This window comes from Nelusetta ayraudi, unplaced genomic scaffold, assembly GCF_046127955.1.
Source record: "Nelusetta ayraudi isolate G7.1 ecotype Tasmania unplaced genomic scaffold, CSIRO-AGI_Nayr_v1 ptg000070l, whole genome shotgun sequence".
Lineage (NCBI taxonomy): Eukaryota > Metazoa > Chordata > Actinopteri > Tetraodontiformes > Monacanthidae > Nelusetta > Nelusetta ayraudi.
Genome location: NW_027466120.1, coordinates 4,687,318 through 4,712,759, shown reverse-complemented (window position 1 = coordinate 4,712,759; position 25,442 = coordinate 4,687,318). Strand labels below are relative to the sequence as shown.

Genomic DNA, 25,442 nt, shown 5'->3' with positions numbered 1-25,442 from the left:
TCTTCAAAGTCCCTGCAAACCTTTTATTTTCCTCCCAGTTAAAAGTCCTGCAGCGAGTGAGTTCACGTCGGCGGCGTCCGCAACTGTGAAGCCCTCTGAGCTTTTAACACTCCAGCACCTCCCATCTCTCTCACACACACACACACACACACACGCGATGAAGCATCGATCGAAACACGCCACTCAGGAAGCTGCAGCCGCAAATCAGGCGCCGCGAGGAAGTCGCCCATTCAATTGTGGCGCCACGAGCCGGGAGCAAAGACACGAAGGCAGGCAGTGGACGTTTATCATGAGAAATTTATTCTTCTTCATAGAGATGCATCGGTTTACAGTGACGGCAAATCTAAGTGATCTATTTGTGTCCGACAATGTTCTTGGACTTGGTGGGTGAGTGGGGGGGGGTGGGAGGGAGAAAGACCAACATGTATAAAGAAGCTATGTTTGCAACTATTGATTATACATTAAATAGAAATATATCGGATCCTGTTGGCAGTGAACGTTATCATTTCAAAAGCTTTTTTATTTTGATTTTTTTTTTTTAAACCTCCTATAATCTTTTTTTTTTTTAAATATCGTATCATGACTACTAAAATAAAGTCAGGTAGTGTGGCACCGACGTAGCATAAACAATAGCTATACAGAGAGTGAGTTCTCATTGTGAAGTGCTAACTATCAGTGTTCCCTTTCCTTTGGCTTCTCTGCTCGTCGCGGTCCTTTCCGTGCACGCCGATGCGTGGTTTTTTTTGTTTTGTTTTTTTTTCCCCGAAAAAAAAAAAAAAATGGTGAACGGACAATTTCACAAGGTTTTTGTACAAAAAAAAAAAAGAAGGATCGCGAGCCAGATTAAAGACGGAAACGAGAAATGGAGATAAATACAAACAATTTGAACTAACAAAACAAAAACAAAAACAAAAACAAAAACAAAACAAAAAAAAGTCCCTAAAAAGTAGAGAGCGTTTGGTTTACGTAAAATAAAGCAGTTTGCTCCGCGGGCGAAACCGGCCGGGAGTCACACTGGGAGCTGGGGGGCGGGGGGAGTAGGGTGGGGAGGGGGAGGGGAGCGGCCAACGCTCTGCTGGAGCTCGTATCACAGAGAAGGCACGCGGTCGAAGTGAAGGCTGGGCCTCCCCGGGCTGCCCTCGTCTTGCTGCATTTCCGGGCTGTGGCCGTGCTCGTCCGTGCTCTCCGGAGACTCGTACGGATAATTGTCGCATATCTCCTCGTCCTCCTGCTCCTCTTTGATGCTGACCGGGTGGTCAGAGGTAGAGGAAAAAAAACGAAAAATCGGATGGCGGGATGAGTAAACGGGCAGATCACAGATTCTGTTAGGGGGGGGGGTTGGTTGTTGGGGGAGAGGAGGAGGAGGAGGAGGGGCGCTCGCTCCCGGGGTGACCCCCCCCACCGACACTCACAAGGCTTGCGGAGGAGACTGCGTGGTGCTGCTGTCGCTTTGGTACCCCGAGCCGTTGGCCAGGGCGCCGTTCATCTGCTCCTGGAGGATGTGAGGCAGGGAATGCAGGGGGATGCTGCCGATGGCGGCCGGGTTGTAGCAGAGGGTGTTGGCGTCGAGAATGCCGCTCTGGGGGGAAAAATGAAGAAAATAAATTACAATCGAGCGCTCTGCGTCACCTTTTTCAGGGCCCGAAAACTTTGTCTGGCACGCAGCCGGACGGCGCTCACCTGTGATGGAATGCCCGCTAAACTGTGGCGGCCGTGTGAGTTCTTCAGCAGAGATCTGTCGAGGAAATAAGAATAAAAATCACAATAAATACCGTCAGCAGAAGTTCAGAAAAAATTTTAAATATTACAACTTGGTGAGCTGCATCAAAATTTTAATTTCATTCCGTTGCTGTTCTTTTGTAATCACACTCGCATTTATTTCATCTGCATCCAACCTTGTCAAGCCATTGATAATTATTGTGAGAAATTAACGTGATCAGTGTCTCCACGTAGATGAGCATCATCAATAATAAGATGTAAATAAAGGCAAACTGAGAAAGCTTATTTCAGAAGAGAGGAGCAAACCAGTTTGCCTTCATATGAGATAGGGCGGGCTGTCCAATGCGCCAAAGGTTGGCAGTTCAAACCCCACTCCATCCCAGTCTGCTGTTGTGTCCTTGGGCAAGACACTTAACCCGCATTGCCTTGTATGAATGTGAGTGAATGCTGTGATGACAGTTGGAGGGGCCGATTGGCTGCCCCAGGGCAACTGTGGCTACACATGTAGCTTACCACCACTAGTGTGAATGCACAATGGGTTCAATGTAAAGTGTTTTAAGTGCCTAGAAAAGCACTACATATATCTAATCCATCATCATTATTATTATCATCAGAATTAGCATGCGTGAGCGCTTCAGTGCCTCCCAAACATTCATGACGCCGCGCCACAGGGTTCTGTTGGCACGCGACGACCATATACGCATCGGACCAGACGGCTCTTCTCCGCCGATGCACGGCGGGATGTAATTCATAGCACACTCAGACTTCACCCCTGCTCACTGCAAACACGGCGGCGCAGCGCCGACGAAGCCGAGCTGAACGCACCCGTTAGCGGCGGCGGCCTTCTGGGGTCTCCGCCTGTGGAACTCGATCTCGTCGACCGTCCACACCGCCCCCTTGACGTTCTCCAGGCGCACGAAGCACTTGTGGAGGCTGAGGTTGTGCCTGACGGCGTTCTGCAAGCGGAGGACGGCGAGAGGAGAGTGAGACGGCGCCGCGACCCGGATCGTGTTCGCGCGGCGAGACGGCGTCCACGTACCTTCCAGGTGGCCGCGTTGCGCCTGAAGTAGGCAAAGTTCCTGGTGAACCAGTTGTAGATTTCATTCAATGTCAGCTGCCTGCGGGGGGATTCGAATATCGCCTGAAAGAGATTTAAAAAAAAAAAAATGTGACTGAGACAATTCTGGATCCACAGCCTTGTCAACATTGGACATTCAACTGTGACTGTGACTCAATAAGTCACCAGTGACTGCAGTGACTGTACAATCTTGGATCTAGGGTTAATGGCAACAACTACTTGGCAATCTTTGTTGTGATTTACCTGCTGACCAGATTTATTACTTTATGTATGGTCCGATAAACCGCTTGTTTTCCGTCTTTTTATTTCTCTCTATTTTTTTATTTCTTCTTTTTTCAATTTCATATGACATATGACGTCTGTAAAACTGCATTTTATTGGAAAACAACAAAAATGTCGATCACAAAAAAAAATGTATTTTAGATAATGGGTATCCTTTCTTTTCACCATCCATCCTTAAACCGTCTTACAAAACCATTTTGTTCCCCCTGGTCGGCTGTGTTCAAGTGTAGATCAGCTCACCTGTCTTATGAGAGACGCGTACGTAAATGGGGGTCGGACTTCTGTGCTCAGGTAGAACTCCTTGTTGTCGACGATATCTGTTCGAGAGAACCGAGACGCGTCAGCGCGAAGGCCGAGGAGAAGCGAGAGAGATAGAGAGGGAGATTCCAGTCCGAACTGGCCGCTACCTTGGCTCACGGAGCGACTGTATCGCCGCCGCACAGGGGTTCCAGTGAACAGGCTGTTGGGGGTGAGGACTGAGAGGGAGTCGGAGAGCGGCGTCAGCGGCGTGGACGGCGCCGTGGCACTTTGAGACACGCTCATGGTGGGGGAGCCTTTGGCCAACGTGGCCTGGGAGAAGGAGACGTTGGAAAGCAGATTTACCTGCGGGCGAGGGGGAGAGAAAACAAAACAACAACAAACAAAAACAAAAAACAGAGCAGTTAAGTCTGGTAAATAGCAGTGCGGCTACGGGCAAAAACAATATTTATTCTAATTAAGTGAGTCACAGCGGGTACTTACAGGCTGCGCTGCAGCTTTGGGTTCAGACGACTTGAGGTGGGCCATCATGGCCTGCAGCCGCTCTTTGTCCTTTTTCAGCTGCGGCGCACATGAGAAAAGGGCTTAATGAGAAAATGGGACTGAGCGTGCGAGCAGCCATCATGCTAACTAAGGTGCGTGCGGATGTGTGTGTGTCTGCGTGTGTTGAAAGATGTCGCATTTCAAGACTCCCAACACATTGGGTGAAGTTGTTTAAAAAAATATCACCTCCGTCAGTGCAGTGCTGGCATGGCAGGAGGTAAATGGGTGAAATCTCCCTTTTAGCTGAGCAGTTAAAAGGTGTAGTTTGAACTACTCACCTGCAGCTCCAGCTGCTGGACCACCTGCATCTGGACGCGACACTGTGCTGTGCTCTTGTCATCTAGTGTGTGCTCGCTGTTCAAATGCCTGCGGAGGAACACAACACGACGACGTCAGACCCGATCACCCCAGAACTGTGTCCCAGAGTTCACTTTTTGTGAAATGCAGGTGCACGCAGTAGTTCCCGCATCGGTGCACGTTACAGACGGCCGGGGATGGACTTGACACCGGCGCCGCAGTTTCCCCACTCACTTGAGAAATGCCTGAAAGTCTCCAAAGACGGTCTCGCAGCCGGGCCACTTGCACATTCCATTTCCATACAGGGGATGGCTGTTATGCGAGCACTCGTCCAGAGAGCCACTGGAGGAGAGATGCACGGGAGTCAGACACAAACGCAAAAGAAAAGAAAAAGAAAACTGCAGCAACGGCTTGGTTACCTTTCTTTCCTCTTCAGCGGGGGGTGTTGCCCGTTGGAGGTGGACTGCTGACTGGAAGACTCTCTGGCGTCTCCGCTGGCTGACATGCTACCATTCTCGCAGCCTGAAAAAAAGGGGACGTTACAGCGGGATCGGGTGCCAGTATCCGGATATGAATGACTGATTCTGAATATGCGTCTACATCAATATACCAAGAAGGGAAAATACGACTGTGGTTCGTTCAGCCTGTTAGAAAATGGAAGCCAAATCGTGTTACTATGGAGATCAGCCCTCTGTGATGTCACGATTGGCACGGCTGCCTCTCCAAGGATAGTGGCAACACCCTCAGCCAGATGTTCGCGCTACCACCCCCACTTCCCCTCCTGCCCCCAGAGACCGCCTCACTTCCATATTTTTTTTGTCGACTCCCAGACATGTGAAAACGACAACAAACCCCCCCCCCCAGTTCTTGCAGGCTGTGAAATGATGCTGTTTTTCTGTAAAACTGCAAAGACTTTGTGATAAACCGCCATGCCAGGCTGCTCCACAGGAGTCGAGGTTGAACAATAACGATCTGGAAATGGGCCCCGTCAGGCAGTGGGATACGCTGAGGGCGAGAGTGTAGTGAGAAGTGGTACCTTGAGCTGCCGCGGGGCTGGAGGGCAGGACGGACAGCAGGCCTTGTCTCTGCAGGTTGAGGAGATGCTGCTGCTGCACCTGGAGGAGCTGCTGCTGGATGGCGATCTGCTGGGCCGTCAGCTGTCACGGAGAAATAGAAAAAAATCACCCTCTATCAATCTATCTATCTCGTGTCTTGATCTAAAATCAGCGGATTTATTAGCATCTCAGTCTTAAGTCAAGCCGTGAACAGTTTGAAAGTTACGACGCGGACCGGTTTGGCGACCCCTCTGGTGAGAAGCGGTACCATGTCACGTCCACTAGCCCTAGAATTACACGAAACCTAAATATCGCAATAAAAAACTGGTAATGGAAACACCTGGGAACTTCAAAAAAAAACTTTAAAATATTGCTAAAAGGTGCCAAATGCTCTCATGCTTTTTCAGACGCATCGATATCGAGGTGTATCGTAAACGTGTCATGGAAACTGCGTGCGTTGTGGAAGAATTTCCATCAGCCGCCGACAGCAGACTACAGACAGAGCAAACTGAGGAGCTCAAACAACAACAACAGCAGCGGTGGTGTCTAAACGGACCAATGGTATCGCGACGTGCATGTAAACACGCAGAGCACACAGAGTGCTGAATGCATACCGACGGTGGGCGTGGTAATAAGAGAAGGGCAGCGCGTGTTTCCTGATCAATGTCCACAAGCTGCACCTTTTAATGCACACGTCCCAACTGTTCAACGCTGCTGCGCTTAATGCAGACAAAAAAAAAAAAGTGCCACAAAGAGAAACAATACAAAAACAAACAAAAAAAGGGGGGGGGGGTCACATGACAAGTTATCGAGACAATAGCTGCCTTTCCATTAGCCCTAGAATTGCGCCAAACCTAAATATTGCGATAAAAAACAGGTAATGGAAACGCCTAAACTTCGAAAAACATCTCAACACAAATGTACGCAACTTTGGCAGCGAGGTGCGGCTTCAGTGCTGCGACTGGCTCGACAGGATGGCTGCCGAGCTCGGTCACGGAGAAATGGTCCCAGACAAAAGTGGGTGGGGGTGGGGGGGATGGGATGGGAACAGGTGAGAGGGTGGAAGAGCGTCTCAGTCATTCATTGACTCATATGTCAATATGTGTGTATGCCGGTGTGTATGGGTGCACTGTTTGTTGTTATGTATTTACTGTCCGTGAGTGCTGATTGCACAACTTTATGATCCCTCGCGAACAATAAAGTTCACCTCACTTTAGCTGATTTATACGTTTAAGCGTCTGCTCTGTCATTTATGTCAACTGCACATAATGACAAAGGCCCAACATGTACTTCTACAGTACACTGCTTGCAATCAGCCCTCGGTGATGTCACAAAGGGCACTAAAGCATCTCCTTGGTGAGTGGCGGTGTCAGGTGTTGCTGCCTCTGGGACCTGCAGCTGTGCTGTTTACGTTCCCTTCCCTTCTTGCTGCAGGCTGTCAACAAAGGGCAGAATTGCTGGTTTTAGGAGGTCTATACGTATGTGAACTTTGCTGGGGGATATTTAAGTGTGAGGTTGTCGCCGTGAAGCCCAGATTTAAGAACACTGACGGGAGGAGAAAAAAAACATCAACCCAGACACTCGTTCCTCATCTTCCAGCAGCTTTCACGACGCCCTCGGCTGCGGAGAAACTGGTTGTGATGCTTTTCCCCGACCTTAAGAGCAAATAAACTTCACCTGACTATAATTGTGACTCCATTTTCCTCGCCGCGTAACGATGGCGGCCCCCGCGGCCATCAAATATTCACAAGGTGACACGGACAAAAAAAAAAAAACGAGAACTCACCTCCTGACTGACGATCCCGGCGTTCTTCTGCTGCAGCAGCTGCATGCTCAGCTGCTCCTGCTGATTCTTGAACACCTCTTGGATTTGCTGCTGCAGGGATGCAAGCGACATGTGAGCAGAGAGGCTGAGGGGGGCGCCCTCCCCCCGCCCATTTAGTGAAAAAAAAAAAAAAAGCACCTGATGGGGCTGGCGGCACGCTACCTGGTGTAACATGAGCGCCTTCTGTTGCTGCAGCAGCGCTTGGAGCTGCTGAGGGCTGGGGATCTGCTGCTGCTGCTGGGGCGTCTGCTGCAGCTGTTGCGGGGCCTCGGCCGGTGGGGTCATCACGGACGACGACGACGCTGGAACCTGCGACGGAGATAAACAGCGGCGGCTGTTACAGTCTGGCCTCGGAGAGGAGGGAAGGACTTCTTTGCAGTGGTGGAAACAAGTTTTTGGCAAAGCTGCCTCCTGCACGTGCTCTGTCCTCGGCTCAGATAGTATAGTAGATGCTATAATATCTGAAACTGTGTTCAATTTGAAGAGCTTCAACACATTTTTGCGTTGAAACTCTCTTCCGCTACTGCGTCACTGGGTTGCTTTTTTTCCTAATTCAACATTTCTTCCCATTGTTACAGTGCTTAAAAGTTAAAAAGAGTACGAGAGAACACACCATACTGGGAAAGCAAACAAAGTCAGAAAGACGTTGACACACAACTGCAACACGGGATTTTTTTTTTTTTTTCCAAATGACAAAATTAAAAACAAAACAATTAAAAGAATGTAAATTAGAGTGCAGGTGCTCGTTAAAGCCATCAACACAAAGTCTGCTTGACAGACTCCAGCCTGTTATTAAGAAAACTTTTTAAAAATTTAATGAGGGTGAAGGTTTAGCAGATTCGGTGACGGAGCAGCAAGATTTCTTGGTTGCAAATTTTGAAACATTTTCAACCAGGAGATTTGCCTCTCTGGCGGCGGTGGAGGGGCGAGAGCTCGGGAAGCAGTTCTGGTGGTCCGACCTCGCGTTGAAAATAGCTTCATCTTAACTACAGCTTTAAAGTGAAACTCAAACAAACAGGCATAAATACATGTGTACGGCCCACAAGTGTGTTATTTGTTTCGGTTCACTCCCCTCCCCCACCTCACTCCCTCCCAAACACACAAAGGAAGTGCACTCGCTCGCTTGCTCGCTCGCTCACTCCTTGAGCTTCCGGCTAAAACTGCTGCTTTGTTGGACCTTTGGTCCAAAACCTGCCTGAGGACGTTGTTCGTAGGTTTCGGGCCCTCTGTGACATCACAAAGGGCACTGCTCTGAAGTACCCCATGTTTCGGTAAGCCACCCATCCATCCATTTTCAAGACCCGCTTCCTCCTGCACTCGGGGTTGCGGGGGTCTGCTGGAGCCTCTCCCAGCTGTCATAGGGTGGAGGCAGGGTCACACCAGTCGAGTCGCCAATATATCGCAGGTTTTGGCAGGCATTGTAACATAGCGTTAGCCTAATAGCATAGTTGCCTAAGTCATATTCAAACGTTTTCAGAAAACAAGAAGAAACAAATTTTTTAGCAAGCACATTGGTTTGTGTTTTTCCCAGATCTCACAATTTGGCCAAAAAATGACTGAGGCAATTATGCTATTAGGCTAATGATATGTTACTATTGCATGTTGCATATTATTACTACTGTGGGCTGTCTTTGGTAAATATGCAGCAACTCTGTTTTACTATGACACGAGTGCATGCATCCGACGGCATGCGTGTCCACCACTGATTTTCGCTGCGGCCTTGTCCCTGCTGTTGCTTCAACTCTTTGGTCACCACACAGTCAGCGTCACACCGCAGTTGCCCATCACTAGTCTCGGCAATCTGACGGCAACACAGCAAAGAGAAGGACACGACTTGACGTCGCCCACTGGGCCCTGGTACATTAAAGACCTTTTCATTTCATTACCCTGCAGACACTGCTGAACAAGTCGGTGGTCTGGAGAGGAGGAGAGGAACCTCTGTGGAGGTAAGTTTCTTCTGAAACCTCGCAAACAAAGAACATTTGATTCACTTGTGCCCTGTGATTCACAAAGAACAATCAATAATGTGGTTTTCAAATACAAAACATTATTGTGCATTTTGTTTTGCAAATAGAGGATGTACCGATGAAACAAATACATTGTGCTGCAGAAACAAATACAGTATGTTTAGCCCGTGCCAAGAAAACTATTTCTTTAGTGATCTTTACAAATCATTCAAGGGCGGAAGCCAAAATATATTTCCAATAAAAAAGGGGGGTAAAAAAAATCTCAAGTACCAATAAAATATCTTTTAAATGCAAACTAAAAAAAAAACCTCTCAAGTACCAATAAAATACACCAATACAGCATAAAAACACCAATAAAATATAAAAAACCACAACAAGCTTCTAATGCAGGAAAACTGCTCCAGAGAAATGCAAGTAGATTTTCTTGCCTTTTTATACAAACTGCCAAACAAGTCCAAAAATATGTGAACATTGAGTTTCTTTAATAACCTGCCGAACCATCAAACAGTTTGTTCAACTCGTGTGTTTCACTGCATGTGTTGTATTGAAGGAAAATTTATTTTTTTCCCCCAACATCATGACTGTGGCCACGTCTTACTGCTTCACTGAGCCCAACGCCCTTCAAAGTCTTTGGCTTTGCCTTGACACTGCAGGAGAAAAGCAGAACTCTGCAAGCTGCAGGTTCCAAACAAACAACAACAACAACAACAAGATTTCAGCGATCAAAAAATAACTTCATCTCCGGCTTCCTCTCTCTGCGAATTAATTAATCAAAAGTCACCGCGCCTCTGCTTCTGTGCCTCCGACTGAACCTCAGCAAAATATTCATAATTACTCACAGTCGGGCTTATTTATTATTCTCGGTGGTCAACATAACGAGCTGAATTTGGCTCAGCTGCCACTTCGGCTAAAAGTGAACCAAACAAAAACAACAACAACAACAACAGCAGCGGCGGCGGCGGAGGAGGAGGATGGCCTGGGGGGAATTAGAGCTCCTTCAAAAACAACAACAACAACAACAACAAGCCGCTCCATCCGCGGCAATAACAACAACAACAACAACCTCTGTGAGGCGGGCGGCAATTACCACACCACCCCCCCCACCCCCCACAACCCCCTCTCTCGCTGTCAGGCTGCACAGCTTGGGGGATGTTTACAGTAAACATAAACAGAGTAATCAGAATTGCACGGGGATATAAATAATGAATAAAAAAAAAAAAGGCATCCCGAGCATGTTTATGAAAACAGAACTTGATATTCGTATTTTAATTAAGGTCTGCAACCGCAAACAAACATTTCTCTCTGAGGCAGCCTGTTTGGAGTCGGGTAAACAAACTGACAGCGGATTTCACACAGGCTCTGGGCTCAGAATAACACTCGGCTCCGTCCCCTCGCATGAAACTCTACGCTGCCGAGGCAGCCGCCAGCACTAAAGAGAAACCGGGTCTATCCCGCAAAACAAGAGCCAGTTGCCCCCCCACCGCCCTCCCCAACCCCCCACCACCTCCCTCTGTTTTTTTTTCCCCCTTCTCCCTCCCCCCCCCCTTCCTGTGGACACCATCAACACAACAACAGCCTTTGACTAATCCCTGTTTCCATGGCAGCCAGCAAGTCCAAACATCTTCTGTTGTTGTTTTTGTTGAAAGTCATACCAGCGAGCAGCCGAGTGTAAACACTGATCTGTTCCTGCAAGACTGGTCCTGTGAATGCAGAGATGACTGACGGTGCATCGAGAAAACAACTGGAAACTTGTTGTAAAACAAACACTGGGACGCCTTTCCCCATATGTGATTCAGTGGTGGCTAAAATGTGCTGAAGGGTGTGACTTGATGGAGGGGAGGGAAGGGTGCACAACAACAACAACAACGACAACAACAACAACAACAACACAGATCAGCATTAAAAGATTAAATAGAAAATGATTCACAACAGCAGAAGTTGCTTTACTTTAAATCGCTACCGTTACATGTAAGCCGTTATTTGAACCCTAAAAGAAAAATAAGAGTGTGGGACAAACCTGAAAGTCTCCATTGAAAAGTCTCTCTGAGCTCTGCAAAAAAAAGAAAAAAAAGGAAAAAAGTGGGCTGCTCTGCAACAACAACAACAACAACAACAGCAGCAGTAGCAGCAGCAGCAGCTCGCTCCGTGACAATGTGACCGATCCTCGCTGAGCCAAATGATGCGAGCATAAACAAAACCAACAATATAGAGCTGATCCCTCCGCCCAGCAGGAGCCCGGCTCAGCCCTCCCCTCTCTGCGCAAACCCCCACCCCCCACAGCCCCGCACTCTCCTTGTAGCACAAACACAACACACTGCGCCGCAACAAAGCGAGCGGGGCCGCGAGAAAATCCTCCTGCCCGAGTTGCATCGCATCTGTGGCCACGCTCTTCATACGTTTCAGCGCACCGCTGAACACTCTTTTGAAAGGAGTGCACACACTTTAATGAGAGGCGACGCTTCTTGAAGACTAACCAGAGTACACTTCTGCAAAACCTTTAAAAAAAATCCACTAATACGGCCTTTGGCGATGCAACAATCACTGGCCGGCCAAGAAACTTAAAAACATTTGCCTCGGTGTATTTGTGGTCAGGGCAGTTGAAATACTGATTAGCAAACTGTTGAATGAATCATTGCACTCTTCTTCTGAAAAACGTGGCATGGGCCAATCACGCGGCAAGGTTTCTGGACAGTTTTGTGATGAGGAAGAGTGAGCGGAGGGTTAAACAATGCGGCAGGAAGTGACTGACCCTCGGTGCCTCTGCCGGAGGAGTGTGGCTGCCCCTCAGTCCACTTTCATTCTCGCTGTGATTCACGTTTTCTGTCTGACTGGCTGCAATGGTGTGGCTTCCTGGTTCTGACCCAGACTCGTGCATCTGGACTTCAGTGACCTGAGAAGCAGGGCGGTTAGTGGGAGAGAAAAAAAGAGACATTAAAATTTGCAACGTTAAAATTTGAACATTTGTGAATTTTGCCTGGAGATCAATAAAGAATCTATCTATCTATCTATCTATCTATCTATCTATCTATCAGGGAGGAGACAAAGCAAAACGCCATAATGGAAAATAGACAGACAGACAAGGTGGGGAAAAAAAAATCTCTCTGGGTGTCTGAAAGGGCCTCTACTTCACAGAGCTATTAGTGGTCCATTATTTGACAGAAAAATAAAATAGTCTGAAAACTCAAAATTCAATAGTGATACACGATGCAGAAGAAAGAGGATTTTTCCTGCCGGTCGAACTCAATTGTCACACGCTTGAGTTGAGACTTTAATGCTGTAATTGTCGCCAAATGCATCTGACACTTGGTGGGAAAATGAAGCTTTGGTGATGTACCGACATTAATAACAAGGCTAAAATCTGAAATGCTGCATGCATAAAACAAAAGCTAGTTCTATTGAAAGGTGCACTGAAATGACTCGCTATCAATCTTCACAAAACTATTTTGGCAAAGTCAGTTTCAGATGCAGAAATACGGTATCATTAAGTCACTTTAAATGGTAACCATGTGGCCAAAACAAAAACGGGCAAAAAAAAAAAAAAAAAAAAAAGCCTCAGTAGTGCTTGTGCGGTGTCATAAAGTTGGTCACAGAATGGTGACGCTAACACCAAACCAAAACAGCCAAAATATCCACTCCTCCCAGACAAGAGCTGTGTTCATTATTCGGTCTCGCTGTTGTCTTTTAACGTCCGAGTGCTTGGCAGCCACTGACCCCAGAGCGGTTGTGCAGATTCAAAAATGGAGTGAGGGGAAAATAGGTGATGTTCTGATTTTGGGTGGTCTGTCCCTTTAAAGCTGCTTTTTTTTTTCTAGCATTCAATGCTTGTCCGATATTTTTGGCCAATAGGGGTCTCTTTCTGCAGCCTAAAACAAAGTTCAAAATTCTTAACAGGGCTTCGCGTGACTGTTGGACCACACTGAGAGGATTTTGAATGCACTTAATTGGGAGATTTTTTTTATTTTTTTTTAATTCAGGTAGACAAAAACAAACAAACAAGATACAATTGGAATGCAAAAAAGACTCCAAAGGTCCACAAATAATACCAGAAACTATTTGATTTAGTGCTCCATTTATTTATTAGCATTAAATAACTGGATCATGGGACCCAGTCTGGTTGTTTATCATTCTTTACTTGATTCGTATTGCTCATTTTCAACCAACCCCGTGCCCCCAATTTCCTTTTTCCTTTTAAGCCACACTTTTGCCTCCTTGCCAGTCTTTGTTACTTTTGTCTTCAAAACAGAAAAAAAGCAAAAAAACAAAAAACAAACAAACAAATGTGTCGGGTGAGAGCACTAAAAGTTAAGAGCTACAAAGTTATACCTTTGCCCACAAAGACAAACATTCTCTGCTGTGAACTGAGTGGGGAACATGCTAGGTCTATTTGTTGAATAACTGAGTGCTGCCATGACTACTGTAAACACAGGGGCCCTAGGTCTGTGTTTATGTGCAAACATATCTTCCTTCTGGAACAATTTACCATTAACCAGGTGGTGTGATAAACGGCTGTGGCAGGTAGTACAATGCACAAGTAGGCTTTTATGTATACAGCTTGGGAGTGTCTGAGTCAAACACTAAGCAGCATAAACAATGGTAAATAAGGACAGCCAACAGATAATGAGAGCAGATGGAAAACCTAAAGTATGCCTCGAAAAGACCGGAGAGATAAAGGATGTTATTAAGTTATTTAACTTGTGCTCATGTCGGACCGCTTCCACGATATTCCGGACGCGCAGTCAGCAAACACCAGTCTTTAGCGCGGATCTGATGAGACCCAAACAAAGACACGTTCACAAGTGCCCAACAATTATTAAAGAAAAAGGAAATAATGCATTATTTAAAAAGAAAAAAAAATAGCATGTGAATGTGTGTGTGTTTTGCATTCAGAAATGACTAATAGGTGGCCACTGAATAGCAGGTTAGGTCTATCTGCTGTGATGTGTCATTCATATACAAGTCATAACTTAGATCGTTAAAAGTGAGGTAATTCCCGTAAATAATGATCTGCCAAATCAAAACAGCTTTCGGTAAGATAGGAAAGTGTTTTCAGACGAGATCTCACTTTGAACACAAAATTCCAAATGAGACGTACAGGACGTGATGCACTTTTAGATCTTATTTCTAAAAACAGGTGTGAATTCTGCTGGGTGAAAAAAAAAAACACATGTTGCCGCCATAGGAGCAACTCTGCAGACCACCGCTCTTCAAAAACGGATGTAAAGGAAACTCTGGCAGGAGGCTTTTCCTGAAGCAAAAGTAAACAATGTACACTTATATAAGTTTTTGACTTGGTTACAAGTGGACTGAACCATTCTGCATAAGAAAGGGCAGAAAACACGAGTGAATCAGAATGGAACAAGTGGGGGGGGAAATGGCCCCAGTTCACAAGATGAATAGAAGATATGACACATGGCTTTAACAGACATACAATAAAGGCAGAAACTGTTTCTGCTTTTTGGACATTTTCCCTTTTCGGCACCCCATTAATGACAAAAAAACAACAACAACTTTTTAAAATCCATTTCAGAAATCTCCCATTATTAATGAGAGAAAACAGCTCGAAGCCATGACTCGTCTGGAATGAAGATAATTCCGGTTTATTTCGCAGCACGGTGTGAGCAGCAACGCAAGTAGCGAGGTTTGAACCAGAGCTTGAGATCGTCCTCGACGTCGACCATCCACAGTGCGGCGGTTTATTATTACTTTCAAATGAATGTGCTTGTAAAAGTTAGGCCGTGGTCTTTTATTGCAGCTCAGTGGGGGATCGGAGAGCGCTCACCACCGCCAGTGGTCATCCGGCGACACGTACCTCCGCCGCACGGCACACGCCTGCCAATCACATGCGGGCAACTGAATGAAAAGTTATCGAACGGAGGCTCAATCGCCTCGACCGAGGCGACGTGCGTTATCACACGGCCATTTACCGTTACAATTTGAGCGCACAGTTTGCGAGAGGAGGCGAAATGTGTCGACAACCGACGACCACCGCAGTGCGCGCTGAGCACGTAAAGCTCCCCACCGTCACCGAGGCTGAACCCCTCCACACGCACGGACACGGCATACTGGGGTCTACGGGGGGTAGTACATCGACGGTGTGGGCAACCAAACTAAACGAACCGAACTGAACGCTATCTCGGCTTAGGGGGGAACCAGTTTTTTAATTGAGCAGGCACCCGGACGGCGCAACAAAAGCTACCAGCCCTTTTCCTGTCGCTAGCTTGTGAGGAGAGACCTTTTCTATTTTTCCTTTCGCCCACCGCGTTCGTCGCGACCGGGTTGTGTAGACGGGTGGTGGGGGACCTCGGTGCCAACGGTAGTCGGTTATCCCGACGCCTTCGGAGCCGCGACGATACAGCGGTTACTCACCGAAAGAGACGCGGGCGGACAGTCTTCGGGACTCGGTTGGCGGCGGTGCGTTGAGGAGGAGAACGGCGGAGCAGTGGTTGCCTCGGCAGACAGCTAGCCACAAGTTGCTAACAGAGGGCGTGGTTAAGTAAAAGTAAACATTGGTGACGTCACGTCCACACGAGACTGGCGGCGCTGAATCACGATGCCGTTTAAATGGAAGGCCGGTGTTGTGACCCTACTGGTTTCCAATTTAACCGGTTTCCTTGACGAACAGTTGCAGATGTGCTGCGCCGCCGTCAGCAGATTCGTCACACATTCGCAAACATGCTCGACACATTACTGGCGATTTTAAAGTCACAGCAGCACACATCTGTAGTCGTCTGCGAATTTGCTCCTTAAGTGACCTGGACGTTTATGAATTTGTGACGTGTCTGCTGACGGCGGCGCTGCACATCTGCAGCTGTTCGTTCAGGAAACCAGTTCAATTGGAAACCAGTAGGGACACAATACCGGCGATGTGTGACATAAGAGAATTGTAATGTGTGACACGGAAACGAAACCGATTCAAGATCTTGATGCTCTTTTCACGTATTTTTGAAATATTTCTGATTTCGTCATGGCATATCAATGGTGAAATCGATGCACAGCTCAATGTTGATTTGACTGAAATGAATTTGAAATCACTACAGGACGCAACAGTAAATACAAACTGATAAATGGTAAAAATTCAAGTGGCATATTATTACCGCTATCCTCGATGACGCCGCGAGAGGGAGACATTGTGCTTTGAGCGACAGACAAACTCAGGATTCACGTTTCTCAAACGGTCGTTGCTTGGCGTATTTGCATGACTGTGTCGACTGATGTGATAAGAGGCACTGCTGAGGTTGTTCCAGGCTAGCATTTGAATCTGTCAGATTTTGTACTGCATTAAATTCAACACTGAATGACAATAACGATGATGGAAAAGCATCCAAATGTCAATATCTATGTCTTTATTTCTCAAATACATGAAAAACAAAAAGACAAACACATGACTACACATTCAACATGCCTAACAGAGATAACATTCTGAACTGCTGGTAAACTCAAGGCACCACCAAAGATCAACAACTAGTGACAGGTCTGACATCTAACACAGAAACTTTGCTGTGTCGTACAACAAGTTCTTCCCCACTTCGCTTGTTACTGTTCAACGGGAGAGACATCAACAGGAGAACAGGGAACTCTATTGATTTATTTTTTTAGCTGAATCATAAGACTGCAAAATCGTTGCAGCACCCTTTCTGTGAGTTTCAATGCAAAGAGTAATAATTAAAAATAATTACTCTGTGCAGCCTGGAATCACCAGTGACACTCAATGAAGTACAAATAAAGTACACAAAAAAAGGTGCCTAAAAAGTCTCCACTTTCCAAAATTCAACCCATGTCGACAATCATTGCCATTTACATAATACAAATACAGCTTCTGATATCAGAAGGCCACAGAAAAGAAAAGCTGTGGATTTGCTACTGACACCGCTCTGGGTGCAGCAGTAGCAAAGCATCTCTGATTAACCCAACACATTTAAATGTGCTGCAGGGGTTCCATCGCTTCGACAAACACCCACGACTTGTACAAATACACCAGCACAGGCAATCAGCAATCCCTTGAGGGAGGTGTGGTTTGGAGTAACTCGATTGTGTGTGTCTCAAGTGTTTACTGTATTCATGCAAATATCCCTGCAGTATAAGTTTACAAGTTGATCTTTACACACAGGTTATATATATATATATATATATATATATATATATATATATATATATATATATATATATATATATATATATATATATATATATATATATATATATATACATATATATATATATATATATATATATATATATATATATACATATATATATATATATATATATATATATATATATATATATATATATATATATATATGTATATAAACAAACAAACCAACCCTTATTCAAGATACACTTCCTAATCATGAGATGAAAGGCAAAATACCATAAGAAAAATGTCTAAAACGGTAAAACTCAAAGTGTGTTATGTCTTACTTATCTCATCTCCAAAGCCCAACAACTCTTAAGGGACTGTCTGGTGCACATACACACATAACAGGAAACAAAGTGCTTGATTTAGAACAATAAGGTAAAAAAAATACCAATAATGCAACCGAGTTGTGGCAAATTCTAATGAATACGAATGATTGCATATATTTTCTCATCTACTCTCGACGTGCTGGGCGCAGAGGTGGTTTAACAGATCTCTCACTTTTATACTGGAACTGAAAATTAAAAAAGAATGTGCAATTTCCGGCTCATATTTTAACACTACAGCATATAAACAATAATAAACAGTAATCATTTCGAGAATAGGCAACAGTGTTTTGGTTGGAACTTACAAAAATCAACGAAAGCGCTCATTGCAAAAACTACTTGTTTCTGTGAATCCACTTCAATACTGTTGAATCAAAACATTTGATGAGAAAGAAACACTGTTTTTGTGCACAGAAAACAACAAAACATACAACCTAGTTGTATATAACTCGCTGTTTTGGTATATAAACATGTTTGCAGTATAACAAAAAACATAAAATCATTGACATGTAAAATCATAGTTTTTTTTTTTCATTTCTTTTTGCTAAATTAAAGAGTTTGGGGTATTTCTATAAATGGCAGTAGTGCTTTAAACTTAGCATTTGGGTTCTATTTTGAGGTAAGTTAAAACATTTTTAGCTACTACAAACATTCCTATGTGTGCCCAAACATTAACCTTAAATATGTCCGTAAGGGCGGAAAGAAAAATGTTGTTAGTGACTTTAGCGCCTTGATCGACCTCCTTCAAAGGCGTGGTGTTCCTTGTGGGCTAAAACATGAACAAAAAAACAGAAATACGATCACGCCACATTGTTATTTTTCCTGCATCAGAAGCAACCATCAGTAACATTCCAGGGTGATACTCACGCTTATAAAACACAGCCTTGAAAGGGGTTTGCGGGAGGAGCTCGTGGATCCTTCCTAAGACGTTGGAATTGTCCGCGCAAGAAGCATTTTCATTCCAGACCTGAAAGACGTGTTCTCGTTCTCGTACGCTGACGCTGACCCCGACTACTTCATCCTCTGCAGGACAAACAATAATAATCAGCTCATCAGCGTTGCTTATTTTTACGCAAGTCGGTCTAGAAACTTACCAGAGTCACAATAATCACTGAATTGCTCTCCAATCGTGGCCAAGAGCAACTCCGTCCACACAGCGGGCTGTGGGTGACAGGATTAGAATAAAGTTTATATGAAGTCAAAACTGATGAGACTGACATAAATTCCAACAAAACCCAACAACTTCAAATGATTATATTCCTTACGGTGCACTCTTTGGGTACTTTCATTTTCCAAACGCCTCCTTTAGCATTGCTCTCTTCCTCCCTGTGCGCAAAGCAAGCAGTTAACGTCACTCAAACGAGTTCTTAACAAAAACTGTCACGGGAGATGCGGTTCCATCAGAAAGCATACCACAATGGTTTTCTTTCGCCTCTCATCAGATGATAGCTACATCTCAGTGGCAGGCTGGAAACGTTGGGTATATTGTTGTACACTCTCCAGAAGTTCTACCCAGGAGCCAAAAAGAACACAGAAAACGTGTTATTCCATTGAAGCGTTAAATGGGGCAGGCAGAGGGTAGTTTTATTAAACTCGTTAAGGGTTCACAGCTGTTACAGGACAGTAAACTCCCATCCATTTCCATTGCTTTTAACCACATCTAATAAAAATCCTTTTGCCAAATACCCCTGCAAAACACTGCATCCCACTCTGACTCTATTGTAAAAGGTATTTGTAAAAACACTTTAGGATATTTTTATTGTTCTTTGTGGATATTGGTTAACCTAAGATGGGCATGTACGAACTCAGTATTTGTATGTTTGTTTGGTGCTCCCTGCATAGTTTCCGATTTATTTCAAATTATTTATAGACAACGAATGTTTCTCAACAGATGTGAAATGCTTTGTAACAGTATGAATGAATTTATCTAAAAATGTTCTGAGAAAAAAATGAGTTGTTGTAGGTGCAATTACAAATCGTAAATATGGCATACTGTTATTGTTACGATCTATTACGCCAAGATTTATTCTATGGTGTGTTTGGAACACAACTCATGCCATCAAAAAGCTGCCAAACATTTGTTGTCATTCATGAAGAAATCCGTCTCTCGTGTCTCAGCTACTGATATACAGTATGACATAACGCCTCATTGTGTTGGCTAATCTTTAATCCTAATCTGATATAAATGTCATCATTAAAGTTATCTAAGCATCTCACCTGGACGGTTTCTACTGTGTAGATTTTTTTCAGGTTTGACTCGCACTCAGCAGCTGTTGCTCCGGGTAAAGACCTAAAGAAAAGAAAAGAAAAGAGCTCAGTCCCATCCTAAAATCCCCCGTCGTGGAGACCTCTTTGAAAAGTGGTCCTTAATCGACCTAACCCACGCTCAGATGCATCCCCGTGATTCTTGGCACTGTGTGCTGCCCCCTGAGCAGACAGGTTGGTGGCGGTGGTTCAAGTGACAAAATGCCCCAGTAAACAACACTGACCTCATTTGAGCATGATCGGAAACCATGTGCATGACAGGACTTGTGTAACAGCCTCTCTTGAGTGTATTTTGTTTTGTTCTGCATGCTTATTGTAACTCTTTATTTTGTTTTTGTTTAAAAAAAACAAACAAACAAGAAATCTGAAATCATTCTAACTAAAATGTCAGCACGTTTGCTGGGAAGAGACTTGTGTTGCTTTTGACCTACATCCGTCCACCGATAGCAAAAATAGGCGGTCGGCTCGGCAAAGTGAGGAATGACTCCACATTTTTTGACAGCATGTGCGGTGGAAAATTTCAATACAGTGAGACTGTTTTGTTTAGCGGGTTTAAATGGCTAACATATTTAATTTAAGATCTCTTCAAGTAGGTGACGTGGGATATGTAGGTCAAAGGAAAAAAAAACCCAACACAATTTGGCACACGTTAACACTAACGAATTTAGACACTGTTATCAAAAACAAAACCAAAACCAGCTATGACCTCTTCTACTACCATCAACCCTATTTATTGAAATTCTGATTAACTCGGCGTATCCTTGTTCTCAGCAAAAGGTCAACTACTCCAAATCCTAAAGATTACGTGTAAATACAGTGAATATGCCTCTTAAAACTGGCGCCATGCTCTTACCTATCAAGCCAGAAAGTCCAAGGAGAATGCAAAGGCAACGTATCATTCCCATTGTCTTTTGAAATTCTTTCCAAGCCTCTGTCGCTGATGCGCATGTTGTGCTCGAGCAGAACCGGGCTCGGTGTATTCGTATGAAAAGCAGCCACAGGAACGGCCATAGCAACCTCTGAAAGACAATGATTTCGTTAACTAAAAAAAACAAAAACAAAAACAGACCGGTGTTTCTCTTTCGTGATGTACACTGCGGCGTCGGTAAAATAAACCCCGCTCAGCTGCTGACTCCCCCCTAGCCCCCTCACCCCCTCACCCGGCTGTGACAACAGGAACAACGATGACGTCCGTTGACAGCGACCCAGGGCGACCCAGAAGTTTCTGTTCCCGAACTCTTCAACTAAAAATAAAGTCGCGCTTGTGCAACGCGAACGCACACTATCCAAAAACACAGCGCGTCTTTGTCGTTGCGATGGCGCTTATTTGGGCCCTCTGACGAGTTCAAATTCAACCGTGGTCTCTTCTTCCGTAAACGTTCTACGTCATCTTGCGCATGCGCAGAATTGTCGACCATATTTGTTGGTTTGCCACCACCTGCTAGTACGGCTAACTTATTTCCTGTCTGTGAGTGTCACAGCCATGGAGACTGACGCGCTACTGGAGGCATTTGGAGGTATTATTAACCGTCATTTTCAGTAACGCGTCGCTTTCTTGGCATATGGTTTCGACTCTTGTTCGGTTGCTGTGACGTTTCCGAACTAGGTTTGCTAACTACGTTCCACGCTTCTCCGTCATTTACTTGTGACTACCGTTAAGTATAGGCGCCTACATTCTAATGTATCGACCTCCACGATAATTATAAAATAAAATAAAAATATACCTATCCATAAATAATATACGACTCTGCCAATATTATTATTGTAAATATGTAAATAGCTTAAAGGGAAACGTTACATCGAGAATGTACACTTTAACTTTCCCTTCAGAAGATGTTCTAAGATGACTGTCAGAGCACTTTGTTTCGATATTGTTTTACAAGTTTCCGTCTGGATCCTTCAAATCTATTGTTAATAATTGCTATTAGTAATACATTTGTCGGAAGTTCCATTTGAAGAATGGAATTCTAGTTAAAATGAATAGACTCTGGCGCTACTTTGAAGAGATTGTACTGGAGGTTATGCTTGACGAAGATGTCATCATGTTTGCCTCTGGTTGGTTAGGATTATGCAAATATGTGATGTATTCATGTATTAATTTTTTTTTCTGTTTCCCAGACTTTGTGAAGAAAGGCAAAAACAACACCTGTGCTGTTCTGGAGCAATTTGTATGCCATGTAGCCAAAACAGGAAAGCCAACGTGAGTTTACCACAATCAAACTAGAGCATTGTTTTGTGTGTGTATATGACATGTTTTTTTCTTTCTTTTCTTTTAAGGATCCCATGGTCACAATTTAAACCATACTTCATGTTCAAGTTAGAAAAAGTTATGGATGACTTCCATGCATCTGCACCTGAACAGAGACAACAAGATAATCCAAATATGGATTTTGTTCCTTTTGAAGAAATGAAGAAGAGGATCCTAAAGATTGTGGATAGTTATATTGGGTGAGTAAATAAATTCCTTGCTCACCATTAAAACCTCACTGCACAACCAAATACCAAACCTCCAAACAATAAATGCATCAACCAATGTCTGTTCAAAACATTATTTTATGAAACCAACCTTGCGTGTCAGATGGATCGCTTGGATTACACCTGTCATACTCCTCAATCTTCAGTAGACACTGTCCCTGATTTTTAATTGTCCATAATTAAATTAATTTTGATTGGATTCCAAAAAATACTCTATGCTTGTTGCAGGAGGAAAGAGCCACCTCTTTATACTTGAAGCATGAGAGCGAGAAGCTCAAGCTGCTCTGAAAAACCGCTGAAGACCACACTGAGTTTAAAAATAATGGTTAGTGTAGATACTGCTATTGCAGTGGTTCTGTCTGAACTGGACAGCGTTATCACATTAGAAGAACCCCCAAAAAGGAACAAGAAAAGCTTATTTTAGTGGACTTCTGTTTACGTTTCAACTGGCCTGGGCAAGAAACGTGCATGAAGGCTTTGGCCATGGCATGATGCGGCTAATAATGTTTCCCCTTGCACCACTAGGAATCCTAAAGCCATCTAAACAAGCTATTATAAATTTGATCAGCCAATTTAAAATTAACCACTAGCATTTTGTTTTGCGCCGCCTTTTGCAATACTTTTTCTTATTTGTCTTTTGTTCCTAAATCTGCGTTTCCTTAATGCTTTGGAATCACCACACATATCCCATTGGCTTGCCAGGCCAATGCAAAACACTGCATGAATAACATTCTAATCATATGAATGTACACTGAAAATATTGTTCTCCATCTGATTCAAATAGTTTTCCCTTCCTGTGTACCATGCAAGTCGTCGTTTCAAATGTGACATTACAAAGGAAATGAAGCGTGACCTGCTAGTGGGGCATCGTTAATCTGGACTGTTAATAGTTGGGACAAGGCCTTGGCATTTTCATCTCTATGTTTTTCTTGCTCAACCTTCTTACACATCCAAGTTTGGCTAATCCTACATATATGTTGATTGCCGTTTCAGGATCCCCTTCACAATCCAGCGTCTTTGTGAGCTCCTTGTAGACCCCAAACGCAATTACACGGGGATAGAAAAGTTTCTGATGGGCTTAGAAAAGGTGAACTTCACAACTTAATGCTTTGGATTTGGAAATATTTTGTTTGCTACAGATGAAAACAATTAATTTGTTTGGCAAAACTTGCTGTCTTTCTTATTCTATTATATATTGTTGCTCATGTCTTGCAGAATGTAATGGTGGTCAGCTGCGTGTACCCTGCGTCGGAGTAAGTTGGCTGTAAACTTTTCTGCACGTTTTTTTTTTTTTTTGTCGCCAGCCCACTTCTGTCTTTCATGGCTAGTCCAATAAATGTGCACACTCAGTCACACTTTGGACGTCTGAGACTGACACGTCCTTTTTGTACCTCTATTCATCTTTTGTAGGAAAAATGGAACAGCAAATGTAAACCGAGTGAATGGAGTTCCTGGCAGTCCCCCCTCGTGTGCAGACAGGTGGGATTTACACACATGTCCTATTGTTTAGTGTTACAAATTTGCTCGTGCTGCATCAATTGAATAATTATATTGGTATGGGGGGAAAGCTGCTTAATTCTTTCCTACTGTGAGTTATAGTAGTGGTTGAGGCTCTGTGGACTTCAGAGGCCATTCTTCCTTCTCAGTTGTACTGTCACTCTTTCACTTGCAATTTTCAGACTCTTTTTTTAATAATATTTATTTTCGCAGCCAAAATCTGAATGGACCAGGAATCCCCAAGTCGCTCAACAGACCAAAGGTTTCAACTAACGGGCTGTCTGTCTACTCTGTTACTGAACAACCTGAACCAGCCATAGTGGAGGCGGAGGGTCACCTGACCAGGTACCTGCAGTAAATGTAGCACAGAACCTTGAAGAAGTGCACCATACACTAATCACTTCCTCTCTTCTAACTGTGTTTTTGTCATTAGTGAGTCCTCACCATCCGAAGGTGTCTCTATCCCAAGCAGTGGGAAAAGGAGCAAAGAGGCAGAGCAGGATTGTGACACCGAGCAGAGTGAGGTTAAGAGGGTAAAGCTGCATGAAAGCAGGGACGCAGAGAGTGAAGAAAAGGACTCTTCTCATCTTGAAGCTGTGGAAAGCTTGTCCAGCACCCCACTGTCTTCAAAGGACACCTGCAGCCAAGAGAATGCAGTTGTAACATCAGGTGAGACTCATGATACAAAGTGAACGTGTTAGTTTGAGCAGGTCATTAGTTGTGTGTGTATAATGACTCCATGAGCTCTTATAATTTATTTTACCTTCTGCTGCGACCCTGTTGTTGCAGACGATGCATTTTGGTCACTTCTGATTTGAAACAAAGATGCACAGTCACATAGTCTTAACTTTTGTGACATCACAAAAGGCTGATTTCCACATGTTTTTGCAAACGCATGCAAAAGAAGTCAAGAATGCACTTTTCATTTGTTGACAGCTAGAGACATAATATTGTGAGAAGACATTGGTAAGGGGAATTTATGCAAAGTATGCACTTGAAACCCACTCTCATTTTCATCACGTTATACCAGGTATTGTTTATTTATTATTTGATGACAAATACAAAAAATTTTTTTTAATAAAGATAATCATTGATAGCAAACTGTCTACTTTGCTCCTCAGCACCCAGCAGCACACAGACGGATCCGTCTGAACGTCGAGACAACTCATCAGAGACGGCGGACGATAACAACCTGCAGAGAGGCGGCCCTGTGGAACGATGTGAGCAGCCTGTCTTGCAGGAGGCGGGTGACGGCTCTGAGCAGGAAGATGAGACGGGCAGCGGCGATGAGGAGGAGGGGGAGATGAAGGAGGAGGAGGAGGAGGAGGAGGAGGAGGAGGAGGAGGAGGATCTACCCGGAGACAAGCAAGTCAACTCTTCCAGTCATTCACCCGACCTGTCAACAGATGGCAGCACTGAGATTTCACACGGAACAAGCACTGCAACAGACACTGGAGACCTCAACTAACTTGAAGCCCTGCTTTATTTACTGACTCGTTTTTAACACTGTACGGTACCAGACTGTATGGTATGTGTAGCACTGTGGACCACTAGACTTCCAGACCAGAAGTCACTGGGACCTTGGGATTCCTCTCAGATGAATCTTTCTTTTGTTTCCCTCGCCTGGTCTCTAAACTGACAGAATATTTTAAGAGGATTCTGAAGACTCTGCTTTTCCACTGTTAACTAAAAGTTCTTTCTAATCTTTTCCATTTTTT

At 44.4% G+C, this 25,442-nt stretch overlaps 3 protein-coding genes across 13 annotated transcripts; 1 reads left to right on the top strand and 2 right to left on the bottom strand.

Annotated features, from left to right (window-relative positions):
- Positions 1–279: 279 nt before the first annotated feature.
- LOC142898700 (forkhead box protein P1-like) lies at positions 280–15,548 on the bottom strand. Of its 10 annotated transcripts, none has more exons than XM_076041809.1 (17): positions 15,391–15,548; positions 11,774–11,914; positions 11,042–11,074; positions 7,220–7,366; positions 7,019–7,108; positions 5,214–5,334; positions 4,597–4,699; positions 4,412–4,519; positions 4,159–4,246; positions 3,821–3,898; positions 3,487–3,682; positions 3,320–3,396; positions 2,759–2,860; positions 2,545–2,675; positions 1,681–1,735; positions 1,413–1,579; positions 280–1,244 (listed from the first exon to the last, which is right to left on the bottom strand). In XM_076041809.1, the coding sequence occupies exons 2-17, from the start codon at positions 11,897–11,899 to the stop codon at positions 1,088–1,090; spliced, it is 1,779 nt and encodes a 592-aa protein (XP_075897924.1). In that variant the 5' UTR covers positions 11,900–11,914; positions 15,391–15,548; the 3' UTR covers positions 280–1,087. The 10 variants fall into 10 exon arrangements, with proteins under 10 accessions (XP_075897924.1, XP_075897925.1, XP_075897919.1 ...); XM_076041810.1 differs by having other exon boundaries at positions 7,019–7,105; XM_076041804.1 differs by having other exon boundaries at positions 7,019–7,366.
- An 802-nt stretch (positions 15,549–16,350) lies between these two features.
- On the bottom strand, positions 16,351–21,066 carry LOC142898703 (eukaryotic translation initiation factor 4E type 3-like). 2 transcript variants are annotated; one of them, XM_076041817.1, is made up of 8 exons: positions 20,913–21,066; positions 20,606–20,771; positions 19,705–19,777; positions 18,901–18,995; positions 18,753–18,813; positions 18,582–18,648; positions 18,355–18,510; positions 16,351–18,256 (listed from the first exon to the last, which is right to left on the bottom strand). In XM_076041817.1, exons 2-8 carry the CDS (start codon positions 20,761–20,763, stop codon positions 18,210–18,212), a joined length of 657 nt encoding a protein of 218 aa, XP_075897932.1. In that variant the 5' UTR covers positions 20,764–20,771; positions 20,913–21,066; the 3' UTR covers positions 16,351–18,209. The 2 variants fall into 2 exon arrangements, with proteins under 2 accessions (XP_075897932.1, XP_075897933.1); XM_076041818.1 differs by lacking the exon at positions 20,913–21,066 and having other exon boundaries at positions 20,606–20,863.
- Positions 21,067–21,104: 38 nt separating this feature from the next.
- LOC142898702 (serine/threonine-protein phosphatase 4 regulatory subunit 2-like) lies at positions 21,105–25,442 on the top strand. Its single transcript, XM_076041815.1, has 9 exons — positions 21,105–21,269; positions 21,871–21,952; positions 22,030–22,200; positions 23,221–23,314; positions 23,443–23,480; positions 23,638–23,706; positions 23,938–24,069; positions 24,158–24,393; positions 24,846–25,442. The coding sequence occupies exons 1-9, from the start codon at positions 21,236–21,238 to the stop codon at positions 25,190–25,192; spliced, it is 1,203 nt and encodes a 400-aa protein (XP_075897930.1). The 5' UTR covers positions 21,105–21,235; the 3' UTR covers positions 25,193–25,442.